A 26,502-nucleotide genomic window follows, 5' to 3' on the forward strand; every position below is an offset into this window, starting at 1 on the left:
GTGTGTGTGTGTGTGTGTGTGTGTCACTTCTCAGCTTATGAAAAAGCTATTTGTGATGAGCTTTGAATGAATTAATAAATTAATGATGCAATTATATAGCACTTTATTGTGTATTGTTGGACACCCAAAACACTTTACATCATGTGGGGGGTATCTTCTCAACCAACAGCAGTGTGCAGCATCCACTTGGATGATGTGACGGCAGCCACAAGACAATGCTTTAAGAATTACATTGATTCAAAACAGATATTAGTACTTCAATATTCCGGTTTATTAACATTAATTTACAACAGTTAATGAAATATATATTTTTTTGAGTTATTGTGAATTTATGTTAAGTCTGTAAAATCTAAAATCTATGAAAGTTCTGGCAACGGACCCTGCTGGTATTTTACGGTAAATGTCACTTTTTTTTTTTTTTTTTTTTTTTTTTTACAGTGTACCAACTTGCAGTTTTTACCTTTGTTTCTTCTCTTCCACACTATTCCAGGTCTTCTTGATGCCTTTGAGGCCATGAGTCAGTTCAAATGCATTACAGGTGAGTTTTAAGCAGAGGTAATCTGATCACCTTCACATCTGTAGACCTCATGTTTTCCCTCATCCCTTTTTAGGCATGACCTGCACTGTCTGGGTTTGCTCCCGCACCATATCACTCGATAATAACCCACGTTCATTGTCTACTGTCTATAATAAAGCAGTTTCCATCTGGTGAGATGTATAGGAATGTTTTAGAAGCACATACCAATTTTCTTATTTTAAACTAAGAATTTAGCAGTATGTATAACTATATATAAATATAAAAGTATTTGTATTAACAATAAAATATTTGTGAAATGTTTGTACGTCTTGACTGAAATAACAATACATGCGACTCTCCTGTAGGAAACGTTTAAAGAATGTCAGAATTTCTCTCTCCCTGTGGCCCTAAACTCTGGCTCCTCTCCAAGTGTTACCGCTCTGCTGCTGAAATGGTATATGAAATGCCAGCTGTATTGTTATCGTTGATTAAAGAGGTGCTCAGAGGTCCTGAGAATCTGTCTGCACTCAGGTCCATGCACTATAAAGCTTTTATTGGAAGGTAAAATTGAATGTCAGCAACCCTTTTGTTTTGTGCCTCAGCTTTGATTCAGTAAAGTCAGACTCCGGCTGAGTAATGAGGTTGTAAAGTGGTCAATGAAACAATAAACTACTAGCGACTGTGCTGACATTAAGAACCATAATGTTCATGTAGGGCACTCCGTAGGTTTGATGCCTGTCACCTTTCCTAATGTTTTGCCTTTCAATCAAGCATTTCTCAAGATCGTTTTAAAACACAGTACACAAATGTGAAACGTTACCAAAAACTGTAAGCAATTAGTCATGCATTTTGTGGTTAATGCGAAATGAGGAATTGAGTCAGGAAAGACAATTTCCAGAAACAAGTCAAATGCTTTCTTTAAAAAAAAAAAAACTGTGACTCAGTGACCAGGCCTTCAGACCACACCTAACAGCAATTTGCAACGGACTGACCTTCCTGACATCACAAAAAGCATTCTGATGGCTATGAAGCAGGTATTTGAATGTCACACTGTCCACTTGCTGCCATCCTATCTTTGTTTTCAAACAAAATGTTAAGAGCACAATGGCAGCTGATGGCATGCCAAAGTCACAAAGTGCATCTAATTGGTGCTTTGACCTCCTGAGAGCTAAATGGTATGAATGGATTTGTCTATGCACATCTTTGAGTTAAAGAAAAGATACAGCAATAAAAAAAACTGCCCTGTCAAAGCTTTTCTCAAAGGGAAGGACAATACATTTTGACATTTTAACCCTTACTAGTCCTATTCCGAGGGCAAGACCATTTTAAGGCACCATTTATCCGTTTATAATCTGTACCATTGTACAAGATATATATAAAAAATGAAAATCAAAAAAGATTGTAACCATAAAACATAATTTCATTTTTATAACCCTAGGAAATAGTGAATTTTTATATTTTATAACCCTAGGAAATAGTGAATTTTTATACTTATGTCTGTATTATATATATTTTTTATACTTATGTCTGTATTATATATATATATATATATATATATATATATATATAATATGTGCAAATGTCAGTTTCGTCACCCTGGAATTAAAGGTTCAATCTGACATGTTTTGTCAAAATTGAGTTATTCATGTTTCATGTTATTCATTATTTGTGTGTGTGTCTGTGTGTGTGTGTGTGTGTGTGTGTGTGTGTGTGTGTGTGTGTGTGTGTGTGTGTGTGTGTGTGTGTGTGTTTATTTTGACAATATCATTTGAACTTTTTTTACGCCATTTAGGAAGGCTGCCCATATTCCAAGGAAGACAGGTATGACAGAAGGAACATTCCAGCTCAAGAGTGGCCTACGTTTAGGCCTGTTTATATGCATGCTTTGTGTTCAGTAAGCTACACAGTTTTCTATGCAGTCTTGAGAACTAAAAATTACAGATTATTGCAGAAAACAAATATTCCATAGCCAAACAAGGGAATTGATTGTTTACAAAGAGGGTTACAAAATTTCGCAGATTTCACTTTTTTATTTAGATCTATGTGTATCTGTGTGTTTGTATAGCATCATAAAAACTATGTTAATACATGTGTGTGTGTGAAAATAATCCTGTATATACACATATGCACACACACAGACACATACATACGTGTTAACATACTTTTTTATGATTCTTACAATGCAAAGCCATTCAGATAATCACTATTGATGTCATGCACTTGTACATTAAATTTTTCCATGGAAAGAAATAATAATTGATTAGTTAGTTTGGTTAATCAATTTGAAATCTTTTTTCACAAACATTATGTGAGCATAATTGCTCCCACAGCAGTGCTGCAGACCCCCTGCAGAAGACCTCTGATTTAGTCTATCATGTGATGTTTTGGCAAAGAAAACTCATAGAATCATAATCTCATGCTAATATGAGTGGAACTGACAATAAGAACAATATAAAATTTGGTTAATTGTTAATATGTTCCTGTGGCTCATTGGTAGAGGATTGTGTTAAAAGTGCAAAAGGTTGGCATACTGATTAAAAAAAATGTATACACTGAATGCACTGTAAGTTTATTTGGATAAAAGTAACTGATAAATGGAAAAATGTTCAGTTTGATTCCATCTACTGTAAATCACGTTTTAAACTCCAACATTTTAAAGATTTGGGATGGTGTTGTGATTCTGATTTAGGTTACATGTTTCATTAAAGTCAGGAATACATACAGTACAGGAAAAATAGTTCAAACTGCACACTAACAGAGTAAACCAAGAATGTTGTGCACTAGTTTGTGGTAAAAGTACACCGATAAAAGACAGATTTAGGATGGTTGACATGTACGAATGATGAATTTTATTTCAAAGTTTATTAGTAAACATTAACGAGCACATTATTTCACATTTCTAGCTATCTGAATATATATGAACTAATGCTCTGTTAAGCATTATAATGTATAATGTTTGTAAATTATTTATTAATGAAAGATATTATAAAGTGTTATAACATATAACATACTCTTACAAATGTTAAATTAGAAGATTTGAGGTGAGTTGCATGAAAATAGGAAAGTGTCCATTCTGCCTTTTGAAACAAAAGTTGGGGTGGTTTACTCTACTTTCCCACTTAAACACATGGCACTTCAGTCACTTGCCGCAGACGAGACAGACATGCTCTCCAACACCATCCCACCCTGTTGATGTTGGCATGAACATGCTGTCACAGAGCCTGAGCCCCACAGGAAAGTCCAATATTTAAACTTTTCACTGCAGGTTTGCTGCATTATGGCTAAGAGGGTCAGCTTTGTTGAAGGGTTGACAAGCAGACAGAGAAATTTCTGTGGCAGACTTTGCCACAGATCTGCCATTTGTTGTGAATGGGAGGGCATTTTTTTTTATAGATGTAGTGAAGAGTATGAGGTGCCCACTCAGGTTATGCAATACAACAGATCTTTCACTGGGGTGAGATGTGGAATATGGGTAAGTGGATTTCAGGTCAGCTAAATTCAGTTATGTGCTGCTTCACATGTCAAAAACTCATCCATTTTGTAATTATGATGTGTTTCATTGTTAAAAAAAGAAAAATAAATTTAAAGATATCTATAATGATAAATATATTAGCAACTACATCAACCCAAGGTTCTGTTTGTATACATGCCTAATGTTTTGTTCTTTTGTGTGTCCATTTTGTTTGAGCAAAAGGTTATGTTTGTGTTGTTATGATTTGTAAGCCGTCTAATACTTAGTGATGTATTGTCTTTAAAAATCAAAACATTTCAAATCAATTCAGGACAAGCAACAAGTCTACTGACAGATGAAGACAAAATGTGAGCCCTGCAGATTCATTTTAATTATTTTGATTCTAAACACTCTCTGCTGCCAGACATTTAATAACAGCCTGGCTACTGATGGAAAGATGTTTTGATCAATGACCATAAAACCATAAGAATTTTATAAAAGCACAAGCCTTGCTCTCAAACACACTTCTAACTCAAGTCATTAGTCAAAGTAGAGGAAAAAAGGAAATAAAAATGTAAGGGATATAACTGCAATCCTCTAAATTTGGCATACTGAGGATGCGCTGCCACCTCAAATTCACTGACACAAAGTAGTCACATAAAACATGACAGAAAATCCATACTTGCTGAACCTTTTCACAATATCAAATTGCTTCATGTCTTTTGTTTACAGTTGCAAAAATCGAAAAATAGAAACATATTGATTTCAGGTTAGTGTTGTCAGAGGACCTCAAAACACAAAATTCTTGTCAATAACTGACTAAAAAATCTATTACACCGTGTTTCACATTGATTTTGTAACCTCCAATTGCTTTTCGTCTTAAATACATGTGCAACAATTCTCGATCGCATGTTGCTAAATTATTCAAAATATATTTGGAAAATAACATAATACACTGTTCAAATAATGAGTATCACTACACTGTCTAGAAAATTTTAAATTTCCTTATTTAAGTTCTCTCAATAAATTATAGTCTATTACACAATGACAACTACAGCAATTAATAATTAACATGTACATTTTTATTTTCATATAGGTCATTCCATGTGGTGCAAAAATTTGTGGCATTCAATGGACTCCCCTCTTTCATTTGGAAGACCTCAACTTCACAGATGACCTGGCAATAATATCAGCCACACACACTCACGTTCAGGTAAAAACAGATGCTAAACAGACCAGCTTACACATAAACTAGCAAAAGAAGCTGGTCGTGCGTATCAATGCTCCCACTGAGGGAGTCAATCAAGGATGTGTATGACATCATTAGCACTGATAAGGAAGCCCAAAAAGACATCAAGGCCCGAATAAATAAAGCAAGAGGAGCTTTAAGCAGAATCTTGAAGTCTAAACAGCTAAGCTTTATAAAAAATATAGATGTTAAATAAGTGCTTCTGTATGGCTCTGATTGTTGGAGAAAAGTAAAAGAAGACATGAGCAAGGTAGATGCCTTCTATAACAGTTGCCTTAGAAAGATCTGCAACATCTACTGGCCCAATACAATTTCTAATGTCAACCTGTACAAAAAGACAATATCAAAGACCATATCTTGGGAGATCAAGATACGCTGATTAAGATGGCTCGGATATGTACTTAGAAAAGAAACTTTAAGTGGCTTTGCATTGGACACCACCTGGAAAGCGCAAACAAGCAAGGCCAAGAACAACATGGTGAAGGACAGGGGCGACGGAGCTGGAATGAACTGGGCTCTCATGGGGAGACAGACTCAGATGGAGAGAATGAGTTGCGGCCTTATTCTTATCATGGGATGAAGAGGATTAAATAAGCAAGTTATCAGGTTATATTCACAACAAGTTTATGCAAATATACAAAATATATTATATTATACAAAAAAAAACATTTAATGCAGAGCAAATGCCAAAAGATGTATAAAGAATGTGCATATACACTTGGGCTGGGATATGGTTATCGTGTTTGCACTGTTTCAAATGTTCTTGTTGAAAAAAAAACAAACACGTACATCAACATGATCGGGAAAAAGTCCAAAGTGTGTCCACCAAAGCATTTTTATCCTAGCTGCTAGCCTCATGACTTGCTGTCTGTCTTGGAAGTCACTATAGTGTTCAAACTACATAAATAAAACGCAACAGGAGGTCACACACTCCACGAGCTGAAAACAACTCTGAACTCATCAATTATGGCTGAAAACAACCAACAACTCAATCCAGTCCCAAACCATGTTTTGTCACAAAAACACACACAAGAAATTACACAAATGATGTGTAAAACAGGAGTTGCCTATGTGAAAATGGATGTTAGGAAGAAATGAGCACTGCCTGCTGTTTGCGTGATGATCTGTTCTGAAAAAGTTTGCTCTATTTCTTGTGTCCACACTTTTCTTCAAGCACTGTTGCTGCTGCTGTTTTTCTTCTGGTGACCTCAACCATTGCATTGCTTTGTCATTGGCTGTAGCTTGTCACGGCACCTGACACCACAGGATGTTGAGTCTGACTGGTCCAGATATTTAGCATGCTAGATATAAATGTCTGGCATTGGCGAGGTGTCAGCGAGCATCATTGAGTAATTCACACATAAAGATTGCTGAGTGCTGATCACTTGCTGGTTTGCCCCCAGTCACAGCCCAACATGTTCGGCGAGCTCATAGACTTGCGAATTGGACATAAATCGGGCTTAAAATCCTGTAGTGTGAGCTTGGCATAACTTGACACGAATCACGATATCTTAAAAACCTCTGCACTCACGTGTGAGATGCTGCCAAAGATGTGAAACACAAGTGCAATGGTCATATACCACGTCTTGCCTGTTTACGTAGAAAAACAATGGAAAAGTAAGTGCATTGGAAAGGAAAATGTGTCTAAATGTGTTCTGAGTGAATGGCCCCTTAGGCCATGGGTTAGTCTTCTCTGTTTGCTCAGGGGTACATCTGTGCCTACCCACTGTAGTAAATGTAGTGATGGGCGGCTGGCATTCGACTGGTCAATAATGACATTTCAGTGTTTGGATTGTATTCCTCATTTGTGATGAGAACTAGGTTTCACTTGACTAGTGTTGCTTTCGTCAACAAAAATTATGGGTAAACATCATCTTTAACTAACCTTTATCACGTGACGAAAACGAGACGCAACGTAAATGCAGGTCATGTGACGATGACTAAAAGTAAATGTATAATGCCATATTGTTGACGAATAAAAACAAGACTAAATGTGGTTTACAAAATGAAAATGACTATGCTAAAATATCTCTTCATTTTTGTTTACCAAAATAAGACGAAACGGAAAGTTATAACGTTATTTCATTTTGTTTACTCACGTTATTATTATTATTTTGCAGTATTTCTGTTTCCTGTGTCTCACTTCAGGGGCTGCACCAGGTCGCACTGGACATCACTTCCTCAAGCCCCACTCGCGGCATTATTATTAAGAAATACAACAAAGTTAAGTCTGACACAGAGAAAGGGACAAATGTGTGTACTTCTAACACCATGTTTTGTTGGTAAAATAAATATTGTAAATTCAAATCAGAGCATCTTCCATGTCTTAAATTGATGTATTCTTATAACAATACTTTAATAAGATTTTTAACCTTGTTTAAAATGGGTTTGGCTAAAAGAAAATTGTGGTTTTCGTCCATACTACTAGGTACTTATACAATATTGACTGGGTTAAATAGAACTGCGTTATTAAAAAGAGACTAAAATACAATTTAATAAGACTAAATGTCATCAGTTTTCCTTGACTAAAACTAGAAAAAAAATAGTCATAGATAATTTTGACTAAAATAAGCGTTTAAAGTAGTCCAAATTGAGTCTCCAGCAACACGTTACAAATGATAATACATTTTTTATATGTTTATGATAGGAACTTAAAAAAATATTTTAATGGATCATGATCTTTACTTAATATCCTAATGATTTTTGGCATAAAAGAAAAATCAATCATTTTGACCCATAAAATGTATTGATGGCTATTGTTAACAAATATACCCCAGTGACTTAAGACTGGTCCAGGGTCATGTAACAATACATTGTATGGGTCAAAATGATTGATTTTTCTTTTATGCCAAAAATCATTAGGATATTAAGTAAAGATCATGATCCATTAAGATATTTTTTTAAGTTCCTACCATAAACCTATAAAAAAATTTATTATCATTTGAAACGTGTTGCTAGAGACTCAATTTGGACAACTTTAAATGCAGTTTTCTCAATATTTAGATTTCTTTGCGCCCTTAGATGCCATATTTTCAAATAGTTGTAACTCGGCCAAAAATCATCCTATCTTAACAAACCAAATATCAATAGAAAGCTTTTAGCAAAAAGCTTTCAGAAGATGCATAAATCTCAATTAAAAAAAAATTTTTGACTGACTTTGTGGTGTAGGGTCACAATTATAAAATGTAAGCTTTGTTAGCCATGCCTTTGAGAAAAGGAAACAACTGGCAAAGACCATGTGTAACAATTTTTTTTATAGAATTACAAGCACCTCAACAGATTGCAATGACAATTCCCATATGTGATTAAAGTAAAAAAAGAGGAGCACAACACCACACTTCAAATAACTAAGTGACAATAAAAATCTATATCAAAATCAATAGTATAATTACAGCCAGCGAACAGCAGACCGTAAACATATATCAATAACCACATAATAATTCCTGCTGCAAAGCCTGCTGGGAAATCACTCACCTTTAACAAATCGGCAACATTGTTCAATAAGGAACTGTTTGTTCTGGAGACAAACTATCCTTACGAAAACGAAGTATACTTCAAGTTAATTTTATTAAGTATATTTCTGAGAAGTACCTAAAGTACATTTCAGAGGAGTACATAAAAAGTAGACTGAATGTATACGTTCGTATTTTTAGTTTAAAAGAATTGTACTAATAGTAAACTTGAATAAACCTATTTTTCGTAAGAGTATCTGTGACTCATAGCTTCTTAAGCTGGATAAAGTATAATTACTATTTTACAAATATAGCTACCAGCCATAAACAAGGATTATTCTGTCTCTTCAACTGCTGATATCAGCACTTGAAGATTCCTCCTACACCTCACACATTAAATATCCCTCCTAGATATATATATTAACACTATTTTATTCCTAGGAAATAAAATATATATATAAGAAATATATATATATATATTCTCAGTTGTAGAGGAAACACTTCTGATGAACAGAGAGGTTCATTATTGTTCAACCCACATTTCCCCAGACACTGTTATTGGTCTGATATCTCTGAAACACACATTGAATTTTTCTCATACAACAAGACTCCCTCGGAACAACATTTGTCGTCATGAGCATTGTAGTGAAACAGGGCATCTCGCCAGCCTCAGAGGTTAATCACAAATGGCCTTGATTATATGCTTTCATTTGTTTCAGTTGTTTGCACAGTAAAACAATGCTGAATTAAGTCAAAAGTCAAATGTAAACAGCCTGAACAACACTCTATTCTAACCGATGTCGTCGGAGATGTCATTAGGCAGATATTTATGTTCCCTCAGAGGTCACAGCTAAGTGAGCCAAATAATTGTGACAATGGTCCTTGAAAAGGAGCACAATTCAGATTGTGCTCCAGTGCATTGAGGCTAACGATCACTTGAGTTTTATCATCAACTGCTGATCAACACAACATAAAGGCTGTTCAAGCTAAGAAAAAATTAGTCATTCATATTAAATTTGCTTCACTGTGCATGATTACTTGAGTGCCAATATGGCCAACAGATGCGAAGATAAATTTCAATTTGAAAAATCCCACCCACCAATTTGTTTTCATCTAGTGATTTGTTTTTCCCAGTGAAATATCCACCAAATGCCTGAACACCCTGGCTATCTGAAAGAGTCTGCCCATTTATCTTATTTCTTGAAGAGTAAAAGCACACCAGTTACCACAGATGGAAATCTTTCAGCCTGAGATGGTTTGGAAATGCAATCCCCTTCCTGGATATTTCTGTAATTCTGTTCAGCAAAATTCAATGCCACATTACTGGTATATTTTATGTCTGCAGATGTGCAGTCTGCGTGTTTTAAGGGCCCCGCCATCACCACAACAGTGAGCTATCTGAATCTCTAATACACAAGGGATTTTTGAATCTGATTGACAGAAAAGACAGTTCCTAGAAAGTGCACTCTGTTTACAATAATGAGACAATACATTTCTGGTGGTTAGGAAGGAAGAAGCACACAGAAGGAAAATTACATCACTAGCTCCTGTCATCCTCAAGTAACTACATGCAGTCATTATATAGCCATGTACACTGAATTTGATTCTCATCCTGAAATACATTTTGTTCACACACTGATGATCATGTTTTCTTGTAGTGTAGTGTGCACAGAACAGAACTGTCATTAATAAGACAATTTTAAAAACACACAATAATACAGCAAAATTGCAGCCATAATTATGCAGGCAAAACATGACCTATGTCAATAGTGTAGCAATAAATGAAGCACAGCTCACACAGAAGTCTTCTGGTCAACACAGCAAATAGGCTGGACAAAATTAAACACATTGCAAAATCTTTGTGGAGAAACTTTTTATCCTCATGCAACATTTCCGAGCACCTGATTACTATTGAAATAACTGGATTTTGCCCTCTAAAATGTGACTGTCAGTGACTATTGCTGCTATCCATTTACACCCATTGTCTGCAAAATGCCCAAGGAAGCTCAGCTTATGGACCCTTTTCACATTTCAATGGTCAGCATCATAAATCAGCCAAAGGTTTCTGTATTTTTTTTAAAACGTTTATAACATTTATAACACTATACTTTGTATTATATTACCTTAGCATCAAAAAAAAAAAAAAAAATTGTGTTGGCACAGTCCTCAGCCCCAGTGCACTGCCACATTGTCTGGTCTACAGTTTGCATTGCATAAATACTTTTCTATGTTTACTTGCCCCTAGATGCTCCTTCACTCCAGCGCTCAAGTTCCTCCAATGCACCGTTGGACCACCTGCAAGGGACAGTCTTCAATTACCCAGAGCTAAGAGACCTGCATACCTTTATTTCCTCAAATGACTCACCCTTAGACTGCTGCTTCTCATCCTTCTGCCCGTTTGTCAATAAACCTGTTGTTGTGAGAACTTCCTTTTGCAGTTTCAATCATTGAATTTTGCTAGTGAATCCTGTATTCCATACACGTGAAATGGGTAGTCATACCTAACTAGTTAGGAATGTGTTTACCAGCAAAATGTAAAATAATTTTATATATAGTCTTGCCAGTGTATGAAAGAAGCACTTAGGAAATATTATAAAATATATAATCATTTTTGTTATCCGTGTTGTATGATCTGAGGTGGTTTGACAAATGGATGGATGGATTAGGAGTGTGTGTAAATAAGAATGAATTAAAATTTCTATTCTTCGGTTGTAAACTACTCTGTGTGTTCAGGAAAGTCTTTTCAGATAAAAAAAATAAAAAAATTAAAAGGAAGGGAGAGGAGGTGAAAAAAGAAAAAGTGAACTAGAACAAAACAAACGAACATCAGACAGATAGAGAGAATGAGATGGAGCTAACATAACATATTCACTCAGCCTCCATACAATAAAACCACCTGCTGGGGCTGTTGCTTTTAATCCGCCCCCTCTTTCAGAGCTAAATCCCTCTGCAGCACATCAAGCAGTGGGCCGACTCCTGCTGTGGCACCCCTCCACATGCCATACTTCAACATTACCCAACGTGAACTTCCAGGACTGTCTGCAATCAGCCATGTCAGCACAGCTGCCCCAAAAAGAAACCCACACTGATTTCAGCTTAAATGAAGTTACTATATATACTGTACACCTAAGGCACGCTTGTAAATGTCCTACTGGTACTGCATTAAACAACAAAACATTAAACTTTCAATTTTAAAGAAAAACATGGTAGCTTTGGTATAGGTTTAAAAGAAAGTGTTCAAAATGAAACAGTATTTGGACACTTTCTGTTTGTCAAATGTTAGTGGAACATGTTTATAAGTCAAGGTTCCTCACATCTTGTCCTGGAGGGCCAGAGTTTAGCTTCAACCCTGATCAAACTCACCTAGCTGTGAATATGTAGTGATCCTGAAGACACTGATGGGCATGTTCAGGTGTGTTTGATTAGGGTTACAGCTAAGCTCTGCAGTAAAGTGGATCTTGTGGGCCAGATTTGAGGATCTCTGTCATAGGTAGTCCACAGGTTCAAATGTATCTGATTGTTAAGTTGTGTTGTATCAAATACTGTTTCTGGGTCCAAGTCTCTACACTGTTTAGAGTGTGAATACAATCTCAGCAGCTGTTTATAACCACCGCTCATTTATAGCACAGCTAAACTTTTAAAAACTCTACACTACACTACTATTTTAAAAAGTCAGAAAATATTCATTACTGTCTGGCCAACTGAGATTTTGGTATGGAGATAAAGGTTAGGATCTTTTTATTTATTTATTTATTGGAAAACACTACAGCACACCGTGAACATATATTATAGCATGTTGTTTGCTTTTAATATGGACTAGAGCATTCGTGCCTAAAAAAGGTGCAGCTTGACATCAGACTACTTAACATCCATATGAATCAATTATAAATTGTCTGCTAAATGCATATATGTAGATATATTAGTCTTGCCATTTATATATCCTGAGATTCTAGAAGTGCTAGCAGGTCATTCCTTACCTTAATTGTTTTGTTTTTTTTGCTCTATGAAAGCTGCTGTTAACAGGGAAACAGTGATATATTTTATATTTAAGTCAAACTGCACAAGAGTTTCAGGTTCAGATGACAGCTTTCACATTTATTCAGATGAACCAGGTTTGTTGTAATTGAACCAAACCTGCCAAGTGTAAGCACACCCTAAATGTGAAATGTTCTTTTTTGGATTGGACCAAAAGAACCAAGAGAACTTAACTACAAATGTGAACACACCCTTGTAGACCTAAAAAAAGAAAAAAAATTACAATTAAGAGCTCTTGCATCCTAACAATCACATGAGATGAAACATGCTATTTTCCAGAGCAGGACCACTGATATGCGGTTCTCACAAGCGCTCCAAATAAGACACTTCAAGCGTTTCTTTGTATGGCAGCCTGTGATGGTTTATCCAGTATCTTCATCCTCTATTTTGGTACAGAGGCATCTGAATAAATCACCTGGCTTCAGACACATGGGAGAGTAAAAGAGGCAGTAGATTTTGTCAGGTCCCCTAGTGTGGTTTCATGTCATTCAAATGTGTGAATGTTCCTGCATGAATGATTTTGAGATTTCTTTACTCTTTTCTTTTTTTCTTTTAACTCTCTCTATTTGAGATGCTATTGAGCAGAGCTATAACTATCTGAGAGATCAGTATTTAAACAAATTAGAGACACCAGAGCCAGATAAAACCTAATCATGGAATAAATTACACTACAGATTCCTCTATAGATCACCTTTTAATCTTGGCTTTGCTTTACTCTGCCTCTGGTTAAAAAGTCGATAAAGTTCATTCAGTACAAGTGCGGCATTTCATGGATGTATGATGGAAATTTCACTAACTACAGTTTTGATCATGCTCACCAGAGGTGGCAATGCTTCAGTTAAGTTCCATAAATGCTAGTCCAGCGGTCAGATTATGGTGAAGCTGATATATATACAATAATTTCATTCATTTCAGCAGGAGGGGATGGGGAGGCTTTCTCAGTCATGCAGTTAACCAATCACGAACTCTGGAATGCCAGAGGGATCAATGCATTCTCTCGGGGCCCTTTTAAGTGACGCATTTTGGGCATTCATAGGCTTGAGGTCTTAAATGTGATATAAAGTGTGATTAGCAGCAGAACTTCTAATAACAGGGAGCACCTGGTCCTTTTATTCAGTCATATATGACTAATTCTTACGCAGTTCTGCGCAAGATTGTTTGAAAAACGGCCTCGGTTATCACCACATCGGGCACTTGGATGATAGGAAAAGAGCTCACAAAGGCTACAGAGGAATAGCAGGGATTGCATTGGCACCTGACTATTTCCAGCTGACATCTCTAGTACAGAGAAAAGGATTACTGTCCAATTTATCTCTTTCTTCTGAGGCTTACTGCTATCTAAACAGCTTGCCACTTCAAAGTGCAAGACAAACAGAGCAGAAATGGACTGTGTACTCTCGGACAGAATCAGCTTAGCAGAACTCCATTTAAATGGTTGGGGTGCTGAAAGAAAATGTGTTTTTGATCTCTCAGAAAAAAAAAAAAAACAGTGGTAAAGCTACAAAGGACCTCTGCCTCTCATATGAGGTAACACACTTAAGATGGGGCATGCTTTAAAGGTGGAGTGTGTTATTTCTGGTGTGAGTGAACTGAAGTATGTACAATTGACTAGATGTGTGTTTGTGAAGTAAGTGCAACATCCTCAATTACATTAAATTAAAATTAAATTAAATTGAAATTAAATTAATGCATTAATGCTTTTATCCAAAGCAACTTACAGTGCATTCAGGCTATCTTTCAGGCTAAGCAATCTTTACCTATCATGTGTTCCCGCGGAATCGAAACCCCCGACCTTGCACTTGATAACACAATGCTCTACCAATTGAGCTACAGGAACACTAAATTACATATAAATGAACTGAAAAATTGGAGTGATAGCATCCTAACAGCCAAGTATTTCATCAAACTTTTATTTACTGAACCCTTTTATTTATACAAAATTTAATACAAATTTTTGCATATTAGTCTGTTATGCTCATCAAGTCTGGATTTATTTGATCAAAACGATTTTTTTTATTTTATTTTTTATTTTTTATCTAAGGTCATTTTTTTTTTTTTTTTTTTTGGCTGAAGATGTTGTTGTAATTATTATTGTAATTATTATTATTATATTATGTATGTATGTATGTATACATATATATATGTACATATACATACATACATACATACATACCTCCACAGTCACCGGACCTGAACCCAATCGAGATGGTTTAGGAGTGAGCTGGACCGCAGACAGAAAGCAAAAGGGCCAACAAGTGCTAAGCATCTCTCGGGGAACTCCTTCAAGACTGTTGGGAGATCATTTCAGGTGACTACCTCTTGAAGCTCATCAAGAGAATGCCAAGAGTGTGCAAAGCAGTAATCAAAGCAAAAGGTGGCTACTTTGAAGAACCTACAATATGACATATTTTCAGTTGTTTCACACTTTTTTGTTATGTATATAATTCCATATATAATTCCACATGTGTTAATTCATAGTTTTGATGCCTTCAGTGTGAATCTACAATTTTCATAGTCATGAAAATAAAGAAAACTTTTTTTTTTAAATTACATAACAGCCCAAGCATACCTTTATACATATGGAATACTGAACCAAACAAATTTGTAAAGGGAAAAAATGTAAACAATAAACAACTCCGTAGTGGATTCTAAGTGATCAAGAGCTTAGGATGTTCCAATTCAGCCCATTCTAAGGGTTCCACCAGAAGTGGGTACTCATGCAACATAATCAATGACGTAAATCCTAGTAAACGAGATGGAGGGAAGTTAGCAAGTGAAGGGCATAAAAATAGTGAACCTTAATAATCCAGCATAATAATCAATAACTTTTTTGCCGTACTATTGGTGCAGCAAGTGCAATGATATTACACAGTGCCTGAAAATAGGCTTATTGAAAGTTACCTAGCTGGGTAAGGCAGCAAAGTTCCTTGATTATTACGCCAGAATGAGAATATAGTACCTCGCCATATCGGCCTAGAAAAACGCAACTTTTTATTTTCCGTCGGTCTTGTACACAATGTAACTACAGAAGAGTCAAGTTTAAAATAGGAAAAAACATTGAAACTCTTCATTTTTTAGCAAGATGCTAACGGTCTAATCAGATTCAGATCTATGCTAAGCTAAGCTATTTAACTATTTAACTCTAGGGGAGATGGAAAATAAACCTATTTTAAAAAAAAGTGGAGAGTTCTTTTAAGTGGAATGCACTCTACCTGGACACCGGCCCTGCCCCATTCCTATAAAGCAAAGGCAGTTATATACACTATCATTAAAAATGTTTGATAAGTCTGTTAATGTTTTTCCTTCTTATTGTTGAAAAGTTTTTTTTTTTTTGTGGAAATCTAAATACTTTTTTAATGCTTCTATAATGCATGAAACTTTAAAAGAACAGCATTTATGAGAAATAGAAATCGTTTGTAACATTATAAATGTCTTTACTCTCTTTTGATAACTGTAATGCTTAAAAAATTATTACTGAGCTCAAACTTTTGAGTGGTATTTTTACTGTACAAGTAAAATATGAAGTGTGAAATATAGATGACACATTCTGAACTGTAAAGTAAATGTCTAAAATTGTTAAATATATTTAATGAATATCTTAGGATGACATTAAAAGGGTAGCTCTTTTAGAAATTGTTGTCTTTTATGTTCCACAGATGAAAGAAGGTCATTCAGTTTTGGAACTACTTGAAAGTGAATAAATTATGATTTTTTTTTTCTTTTCTCTGACGGCCAAGCACCTCCTTGATGGCTGTTTAAATTGCCTGACCTAAATGTTACAGGTTTGCTTGCATGTATGAGTATTTGAAGAGTCCGGTCTCATTATTATTGTGCCCTTGAGCAAGGTACTAAATCTCAGTAATTTCCCCTTGTGGACTGTCCCAGCAATTACTGTAAGTTTAGTGGATTTACATAAACAGCACCTGCAAAGTGGAAAATTAATCATCTCTAATGACTCCTATGGAAATTAAGCTTCTATTTTAATAAAGCAGAGTATGAAGCCATACTCTTAAAACATCATACAGGAATTTTGCAGATGTCCCTACTGTACCACAACATGACTGGTACACAAGGATTTAATTTGCATGTCTGTTAGTAGAGGAGCATTTCAAACATGGAAATACAGTATATCAGTCAAGTCACAATAATTTCATAAAGACAATCAGTATACCATTACAATATAAAAAGAAACAGAACAACAAGCAATGGTTCATCATTGTTGATGTTTACTTTTGGCAATGAGCTACAACCACAAAGAGAGTATGCAAGGAGAGTAAATATTATGACAAGATTATGAACAGAGTACATTTTAAAGCAATAACAATCAATTAAAAAAAGAATAATACATATTTCTACCAATACAGTATAAGAGCAAAGAATCGTTTTTTTAAAAACCATCCAATTCTTTAATAACACTGTTGTTGTTTTTGAAATGCAAATAGAAAAATATCAATAGATGAAAAAAGGTAGCCAATCTGAGCTGGTTTATAGTCTGACATAATACGCTGGAAAATACTGGTTGTTTTATTGGCATGAGCTTTGAAAAATTCAAATACTGAGACACTCCACTGTAAATATATATATATATATATATATATATATATATATATATATATATATATATTTTCTACTTTTAAAGAAAGTAAAGCAAATTACACTGCAACCGAATCTGCATTTGTCCTTTGAACAAGCAGCAATCAGACTACGGAGTATAAAACCAGTGAATGAAAGACACCAAAGAGGCAAAAAGAGAAACTGCCACATCTATGGATATGATAGAAAGCTTGTCAAATTCTTATTTCAAATACCACTGAAATGGTACAGGACTGATCGGCTCTCCGATCTCAAATTCATTTGTAATCTCTGCTGGCTTTTGTGCTGCATGCAATACAATACAGAAGTCACTAGAACATATGACCTAATCTAGATGATACAAAATGCTCATGTGATGACACTTTAAGTAACACCTGAAAACGTTTTGATATGCTTTGTAAATTTGAAACAAATGGTTTAATCAAGGTGTAATTTTTTTTTAAAGGTCTTAATAGCTTATAAATGATGTTCTTTGATGCAAATCAAATTTATATTGTTTAAACACTTGCATAAATGTAAATTATTTACAAGCATACAGAAATCATCTCTAAGATACCCCACTGCGCAAAGGGAAATTTCAGAATAACTGTAAGCTATTAAAGGTGCAAAATGTGAGGATGTTTCACATCCTCACAAACAAACAAAAAAGAGAGGAGAAATGCACAGGACAAAGTGTTTAAACATACAATAAAATAAAACAAAAAGAAAGAGAGAGAAAAATAACTATAATTCTTTTAGAAAGCCTTAAGTAAAGCACAGAATAATTGAGCTGGGTGAGGGAAGAGAATAAAAGAAGAAAATGCTGATGATCAGCTCATCTCCTCCTCACTCATCGTCGCTGTGGCTCCCCTCTGACTGCTCCTGAAAACAAACACACAACCATATTACACACACGTGCAGAGCACAGGGCGCCCCGCGGCAGAGCTTCAGTGACCTCCGTCATGCACACACCACACCGGACTGACTGATGGTCTGCAGAGGCTCATTATTCCTGCACTGAGCTGGTTACTGAATGCACCTCCTTATATTTGGTTAATGGGACAATCTAACACTGACTCATGGACCTTGCTTACACAGCTCTGACATATTCACACTGACTTTATATGAGGATTGATATTCAGTCATGAAGCAATTACACAATGGAAAGAAAGTGTATGCGAAAGTGAGAGAAACAGAGACTTACATTTTCCTCTTGAACTGCAGCAGATGGGATAAAGAGAGTGGAATTAAAACAGTTTAAGAGCACAGTTTATCCTTTTTCTGTTAAATGATTCCCTCTGGGAGCTGCATAACATCTCAAACAGCTCTTAGAAGAATCAATAACTCTCTCTGTTCAGTTTTTAGAGGCTGTCTGTGGGCTACATTGAGTGGCAGCACCTCTTCGCAGTTAGCCATCCCATAAGCACTCAAGCAAAGCCTGTTTTTGTGTGTGTGTGTGTGTGTGAGTGTGTGTGTTTTATGGTGATAACATGCTCCTCAAGCATGTTCAGTCAAAATGTCAATGTATGCACCTGAGGTTTTGATTCCTATAATCTAATGAAGGTAAATGTCAACCTGCTGAACAGACTGTATCAATGACAGGCCTAAGTGATGAGAGGAATGGTGGACTTACGTTCTCCTCCTGATCTTCCTCGCTGTCATCATCACTGACCACGGGCTTGGCCTTTCCACGACTTGGTCTCTTCTTGCCTTTGTCCTGACTTCTCTCTTCCCGTTTACTCAGCCTTATTTTCACCTTCACTGACTTAGCTTAAGAAAGAAAAAGAAAAATTTCATAAAATTAACAACTCTACACTGAAAAAGAGATCTAAATACAAATTAGCTTATAGAAATAGTCATTATAACAGAATAACACTATGACAACCCATATTGTTTCAAATTCCACTCACATCTTATAAAAGGCCATCCTTTCAAATAGCACCCACTTCCTTCTTGTTCTCTAAATACTTTGCTGTTAACCTGTTTGCTTGATCAAATGTACACTGGATACTAAACATTAAAGGCCTCATTGAATGCTTAGTGTTTTGTGGACTTAAGGTCAACAACATGCCAGTGTACTCGATCAAAAAATTACAGAATTCACTTTTACTAGATATACATGTCTAAAATGTAATCTTCTATTTTAATCCTGCACTGATTTTTGTCCAATCATATGCTGTCGATTGAGAATGTCCCTCCCACCAATACCACCTGCGATTGACTAGCAAGTAGAAAATCATGTTCATCTACCGTATGTGATGCCTAGAGGTGCTCCGATCACGATCGGCCGATCATTAATGCGCATCTCGTCAGTAAAGCCGGTTTTCTAATCAGCGGTTAATTCCATCAGGTGCGTGATTTCACATAGAGCAGCTGTTACTACACAGAGCCGTTGTTAATAGAGAAGATGCGCAAATCACGTTAATTTTCAGCGTTTATTGGCCCATCTTCTCAGTTAACAACGGCTCTGTGTAGTAACAGCTGCTCTATGTGAAATCACGCACCTGATGGAATTAACCGCTGATTAGAAAACCGGCTTTACTGACGAGATGCGCATTAATGATCGGCCGATCGTGATCGGAGCACCCCTAGTGATGCCTTCAGCCACCTTTCTACTATCTCTGACATTTGCATAAAATTGTCGCATTTTATCCCCTACTTGCATGGAACTTCAAACTGGCCATTAAGCAACTATTACACTCACTTACTCAAGTTAAAATGAAAGAAAAATTAATGTAGAATTATATCTGCACAAAACAAATGACCGCCAAAAAATAAAAAAAGAACAAACATATATATTCATAACCACTTATTTTACAAAAAAGAATGTTTAAAGATGAATGTTTTAAAGCAAAAACATTAATAATTCTCACCTCAGTGTTTTCAATTAAAATGCATCACATTTGGTCTGGTGGACGCTTTTGTTCTAGTTGCAAAAGGTTAAATATTTCAATGCTCAAATCAGTTCTGATCGGAACTCTGCAGCCCTTTCAATGGAAATTATTGACTTCAGAGATAATGAAAAGGCGGCTTTATGACTATAAAAAAAATGGTTTAGGCTTTTGGATTTGGATTTGAATTATTAATGTTTTGTGCCTCCCAAACAAAACAAAGAAAACTGCGCTTCTCAAGCAATTTAAGAGATATGTTGAGCCTTAGTTATCAGTAATCAGTATCCTTTGTTAATAAGAAAAATCGTACATTCTTCCTCCGATTCCTCGTCGTCATCTTCATCATCATCATCATCATCATCATTGCTGTCATCATCGCTTTCCTCACTAGCAAGCTTTTGTCTTGCACTCTTGAATACTGACTGAAGAACAATGGAGTCCTCATAGATCTACAAAAACCAAAGGGTGAATCAAAAGTAATAATAAACAAATAAAACAGGAACAAATTCATAAATCTTCAACGCCAGTAATCTGCATGTCAATACATATCTGAACATTTTTTTAAAAGCTGGAAAGGTGAAGTGAAAATATTAATGAACACATAACCTATGAGCAGCACTGCTTTCAAATAAAAAGTGTTGCCAAGAACTTTTTAAAGCGACAGGATAAAAATGGTATTATATTTTTGCAGAGGTCTGGACTCCATCAACAGATTGTGCTCATTTCAGAAAACCTGAAATATTGATTTCAAACACACAGACAAAATCTGGTCAGTAATCCAGTAATCCTCTAAAAAATACACAATCCAAAAGCCACCATGAAAGTACTGCACGAAGAGATCGGCATGCAAATTATGTAAAGATATAAATATAATGTGCATTTCTTATACAGCTTTAATTTAATTACATGTGTGCATGGGCAGTAATACACTTCAGACAAATCCAAATATTATAGTGCATGATGTTCAAAGTGATCAGTGTCTATTCAAGTCTTTGTACAGTAATGGCATGCCTACTGTCTGCTCATATGACAGGGATCATATAATATAATCATGAACATATAATCACTGCAAAATCATGGTGTAGTGCTACTATTCAATTCATACATAAGACAGTAATGGAAAGTGTTCAATCCATTTATTCACTCACCTGAGAGCCCTCTAGATTATAAGTCTGAGCGTTGTGACAAAGAAGCATGACGTCTTTCTCCAGATCGCTCACACTCCTGTACTTGTGGCTGCGCACACGCTCCTGCAAGAACAAGAACATTTCTAACACCGAAACATCCTTCCCCTGTAGGGGTCAACTTTAACAACTCAGGAAAATGCCAGTTAAGAGATGCTTCAGATAATGAGAGAAACAAACATTATCAAATGAACACATAAGGCAAGTACAGCGACCCTTTATAAGGACAAAAACATCAGTTTATCTTATCTTGCATCAAAAAAACAACTCTGTAATGCAGGGTAATCCCATTATCACCCAGTGTGCCAGTTCTGTTCGTACGCTGATGTCACAGCAGAACATATAATGTGTGATGTTCAGACGTGTGCAGGCTTACGGGTTACATTAAAATAAAAGATGTACAGTAACTCGCTTACCTTGATCTTTTTGAAGTCCACTGGCTTCCTTATCAGTTCATAGTATTCAGGGAGCTCTTTCCTGGAGGGCAGCTGCACAAAGACCTCGCTGAGCTGACGGCCTGATCTGTGATCACAAGCAGAGATTGAGGGTTATCCTGACTTCCTCTGACTGCACACAGAGATAAACTCTGGTGGAATAATGCCCAGCTGCTTTACATTATCTTCAGATTGGTGCTTTACTGACCATTGACCCTCAAGCTCGCCCCAAGCCAACCGGAGACAACACAAGTCTAAATCCACGGCAACAGGAATTGGTATAAAGGCCTGGAGAAGCAATATTTCTTCAGACATACTGGTGACGAAGTACTTTTTTTTTACCTCACAGGATCCTGACATCTGGCCCATATCTGTCTGTAACAGATGCTCTAAGTATTCATGACACAGCGCAGATGATTCATTACACATCCAGTGATTAAATCAAGGCTCAAATTGGTGCAATTATAGTGTGTCGACCTTCATACTCAACTCAATTTATAGTTTTTGCTGCAGATGCACATTTAGTGTAAGCCTCAGGGTTCACACTGACTGCAGCACAATGTTAAACAGATTTCAACTAAGCGCGAACTCATAGCATTTAGCTTAGTAGAACATTTCAAAACTGCCGTCTCAGCCTGTTATGACATTATTATGACGACATAAAGCAACAACAACAAAACTAGCTAAATTAATTGGAAAACAATCTACTTATAAGACTATTTAAAAATAAGGTGCATAGTTTTTTAATATGATATTTCTTCTCCTATCTTGGCTTAATACACAAGGAGAACTACAAGCAAGACATATGTAGGGTGGGATGCACCAATATTAAAATCCAACACAGATAATATGTATTAAAATGAAAATTTACTTAAGATGTCGATTTGAAGAAAGGATTTTAAGAAATTGAGCATTACAATGGATCCTGTGCAGTGAATGGGTGCCGTCAGCATGAGAGTCCAAACAGCTCCTAAAAGCATTGCAATAATCCAGTTACAACTCCTGTCCAACAGGTAACAGCTTAAAAAGGTGTGTGTTTGCAAGAAACATATCCATCATTAAGCATTTTAACTTAAAACTCTCACTCCTGACCAAAATATGACTCTCTCATTATAAAAACGCTCAATGCTCTGTTGTCCTCTCACATCAAAACCATATTGACATATTTGTTTCTAATGATATGTTTCTATTCCAGTTTATTTTTGAAATAGAAACATTTAAACCATGAATGCCATAGCTTCTTCTCGTGACAGATTTATTCAAACATACATAAAATATAAATAATAGGCTTCAAATAATGCTTCAATACATTTTACTATCAGCTTGAAAACGGAGTAGATCAACACTGGTTTATGAAAATGAAAGAATCGATATTTTAACTATATCTTTTCTATTTTTCAACCCAGCTCTAATGATTTGAAGTTAAAAAGATCTTAATGGATTTGTTAATTGCTAACACACAGCTTTTCACTTTACAAGATGTTCATTGATGGATTCACTGGAGTTTATTAACTGTTTGGACTATTCTAATGGCACTCATTCACTGCAGAGGATCTATAGATGAGCAAGTGGTGTGATGCAAAATTTCTCCAAATCTGTTCCAATTAAGAAACAAACTCATCTACATTTTGGATGGCCTGATGTTGAGTACATTTCAAGATAATTTTTCCTTTTGGGTGAAATATTCCTTTAACTATTTTAAAGTTTGAGGGGTACTATCTGCTGACCATTGGCCTGAACTCTCCGTTCAGAAAACCTGTTTGAAAACATTCATTGCTGCGCTAGTGACAGAAATTACTTCACTTAATAAATTCACTTCAACTTCAACTAAATTTCAACTAAAATTCCAGCTGAAAACATTTTATCCTCTCTTATTTGTGATTAGTCATGAGAGTGTGGTACTCTCTGAGACTGGGTTTCTTGTCACTTAAAGAGAAATGCAGCAGTGCTCAGTTTTCACATTATGTGATTCATCAATTTCCACATTGTCATAAATTTGAAATAATAGCAGAGGCTGTCTGTTTCTGAGATGTTTAAACACTACCTAACTGACATTTCTAGATGTCTTGGTTTTAAATATGGGCTAGATTAGAGAGATTTGTCTATCATGTAAAATTACTGCCATGTTCAGACAGCAAAATTATTATTCCACAACTGATATGTGCTGTTAACCAGGACGTTGTCATGAGGACCACCAAGAGAGTCACCCAGCATGTCAATCTGATGAATTAACTTAAATTTGAGGCATTGGAGCGTAATTGGGTGACACGTCAAGCAATGAGTTTTTTTTCCTGACAAGAGAAGCTCATACAATTCCAAATCCTCCAAAATCAAACCATTGTAAAATTCTCAGATGGGCATGACAGACAACATATCATTACCCAAAATCAATGCATTATGAGAGTGATGTTCCGCCAACTACAGATAAGAACACTGATTAATCAACAAAAACATTTAATTGAATTAAGCTTATTAATTGCCAATGAATCATTTTCAAATTGCAAATGTGTTCAGTTAATCATCTGAGCAGTGAGGGAGAACTAGATGGAGCTGCAACAGTAAATTGCCCAACATGTCACATCCCTGACACAGGTGCGCACCCAGGCATACCAGAAATTATTCACACACCCTTGGCTTGTAAAAACCTGGACCCACGTACTCAGGCATAGGGCATTTCACTGTAAACAATGTTTATTGTTGGAAATACTGTGAAAGTGTGATCAAGTCCAACAATGACCAATGACCATACATCAGCTTCACTGACAGGGTCAGATGTATTATGTCTATGCTAACTGGGAGAACATGACATACTGAGACTAATGTAATTGTAAACTAATACTATGTACTGTATGCTAAAATAAAACACTATGTTGTAATTTGAAGGTTATCCTTACTCTATCCCCATTCCCACACCCTTAAAAATCATATAAAAAGGGGCATGTATTATCATTATTACTGCAATAATAAATTTTCACATGCATATTTTTTAAATACTGAAATTAAATATAAAATTTGTTCTATAAAAAGCTATAAAATAATTGCACTACAAAAGATTTAGATTTCAAATAAATGCTGTTCTTGAACTTTTTATTTCTTAAAAAAACCCTGCAAAAAAAGTATCACGGTTTCCACAAAAATTTTAAAGGGGTCCTATTATGCTCTTTTACAATGTCTTGAATTTGTTTTGAATTATATTATTTCTAATATAATAGACTGTAAATAATACATATTTGATATGCCAAAATACTGTTTTTACTGTATTTTGATTTATTAAATGCAGCCTTTGTGAGCATAAGAGACTTATGGTACATACAAAAAAAAGTTAACTTAAAATACCATAAATACCATACCATAAAAACACCACAACTTTCTCAAGTATATTTATCTAAATTTGTCATTTAAAAATAGCTTAGTTGATATCCTATTTTATATTTTGTATGCGCATTTTGCATTTGTAATGTTCACAATTAATCTATTGTTAATCTGAAATGACAATCAGTTACTGTATGGACATTCTTCCAAACTGGAGTACCTTAATTTTCAATGGTTAACGGTTATGTTCAGTGAATAAAAGAACTGAAAGGGCCAATTTAACTGTAAAACACCATGCAGCATTTTTTTAAACCGCTTCCATTAGATGTGCCACCTGCAACAATACAGTAGACGAGGAATGGACTGCCACTATGAGCTATTTGTGGAAGTTTAACAGCACTTACGCATCTCTGTAATTGATGACAGTATCAACGATGGCATTCATCTGTTTCGTCAGTTTGGGTGGGTTTGGGGAAAGCTTCTCTGCCGGAGGACGTCCTCTTCTTTTCTTGGCCTTGTCTCCTTCCTCACGCCTCAGGTCTTTGTCCACGTGTCTCCTACGCTTGCGCCTCTTCAGCCGTATTTCCTCTTCGATTTCCTCCAGGTTGCCATCCTCTATAGCCTGCCAGAGGTCAAGTTCAACAGTAAGGGTCATGATGGGTAGTTATAATGTGAAGATACATTTTCAAGGGAAATTATGGCATGAAAGGTAAAGGTACAAAGATACAATTGTTAATTGGTAGACTATATTCACTGTGTACTGGCAATTTGCACTCAGATCTACGTGGTGATACAATCTACATTTCATCTGCCAAAGAAAATTTGGCCAGGCATGTACGCCATTTGGGACTGAAGTCTTTTCATCTAAATCTTCTAAATCAAGTGCTGAATCAAATACATGCCAAATAGAAAAATTCCATTGGTGTGATTCCACCAATGCAAATTTCACTGATTATGCTACTATGTATAACAGTTAATATTTGATTTTGACTAACTCCCCGAAGCCAGCCATCAAAGCCATGTTCATTAGCATAAACTACATCTAGAAGTAAAAGAAACTACTGACTACAGAGAAACTGACTATGGGCCCAAATTATAGAGCCATTTGGACTTTCATATGATTGAGATCAGTATTTGTACGTAACTGATCTTAATTAAATCCATCTGTCTGGCATCTCCTCTCCATCCTGCTCTTCCTTTTGTTACACAGATGGATATAGAGGGATTCTCTCATCTTTCAGTTTCCTCTGAACACACATTTGGCATGAATATTTACACAGAATGAGTCATTTGCCTTCAGTGAATGCACTGTACTGTATGGTTCATTGCATTTGTGCTATCGGGTTTGGTCTAACACCTGCCCCATTGTAAAGCAGAACTAAACAAGTGATCCTGCTGGGTTCGT

At 35.8% G+C, this 26,502-nt stretch overlaps 1 protein-coding gene across 2 annotated transcripts in view; it reads right to left on the reverse strand.

Moving 5' to 3' along the window:
* Positions 1–16,908: 16,908 nt before the first annotated feature.
* The window catches only part of LOC127999822 (probable global transcription activator SNF2L2), a 39,080-nt gene continuing 29,486 nt past the window's right edge, over positions 16,909–26,502 (reverse strand). For both annotated transcript variants that reach the window (XM_052592213.1, XM_052592215.1), the window contains 6 exons: positions 25,502–25,719; positions 21,768–21,873; positions 21,316–21,417; positions 20,478–20,616; positions 18,910–19,046; positions 16,909–18,158 (listed from right to left, as the gene is read on the reverse strand). In XM_052592213.1, coding sequence (XP_052448173.1) covers positions 18,123–18,158; positions 18,910–19,046; positions 20,478–20,616; positions 21,316–21,417; positions 21,768–21,873; positions 25,502–25,719 — 738 coding nt within the window. In that variant the 3' untranslated portion in view covers positions 16,909–18,122. The remainder of the gene's footprint in view (positions 18,159–18,909; positions 19,047–20,477; positions 20,617–21,315; positions 21,418–21,767; positions 21,874–25,501; positions 25,720–26,502) is intronic.

Source organism: Carassius gibelio, chromosome A5 (assembly GCF_023724105.1).
Source record: "Carassius gibelio isolate Cgi1373 ecotype wild population from Czech Republic chromosome A5, carGib1.2-hapl.c, whole genome shotgun sequence".
NCBI lineage: Eukaryota > Metazoa > Chordata > Actinopteri > Cypriniformes > Cyprinidae > Carassius > Carassius gibelio.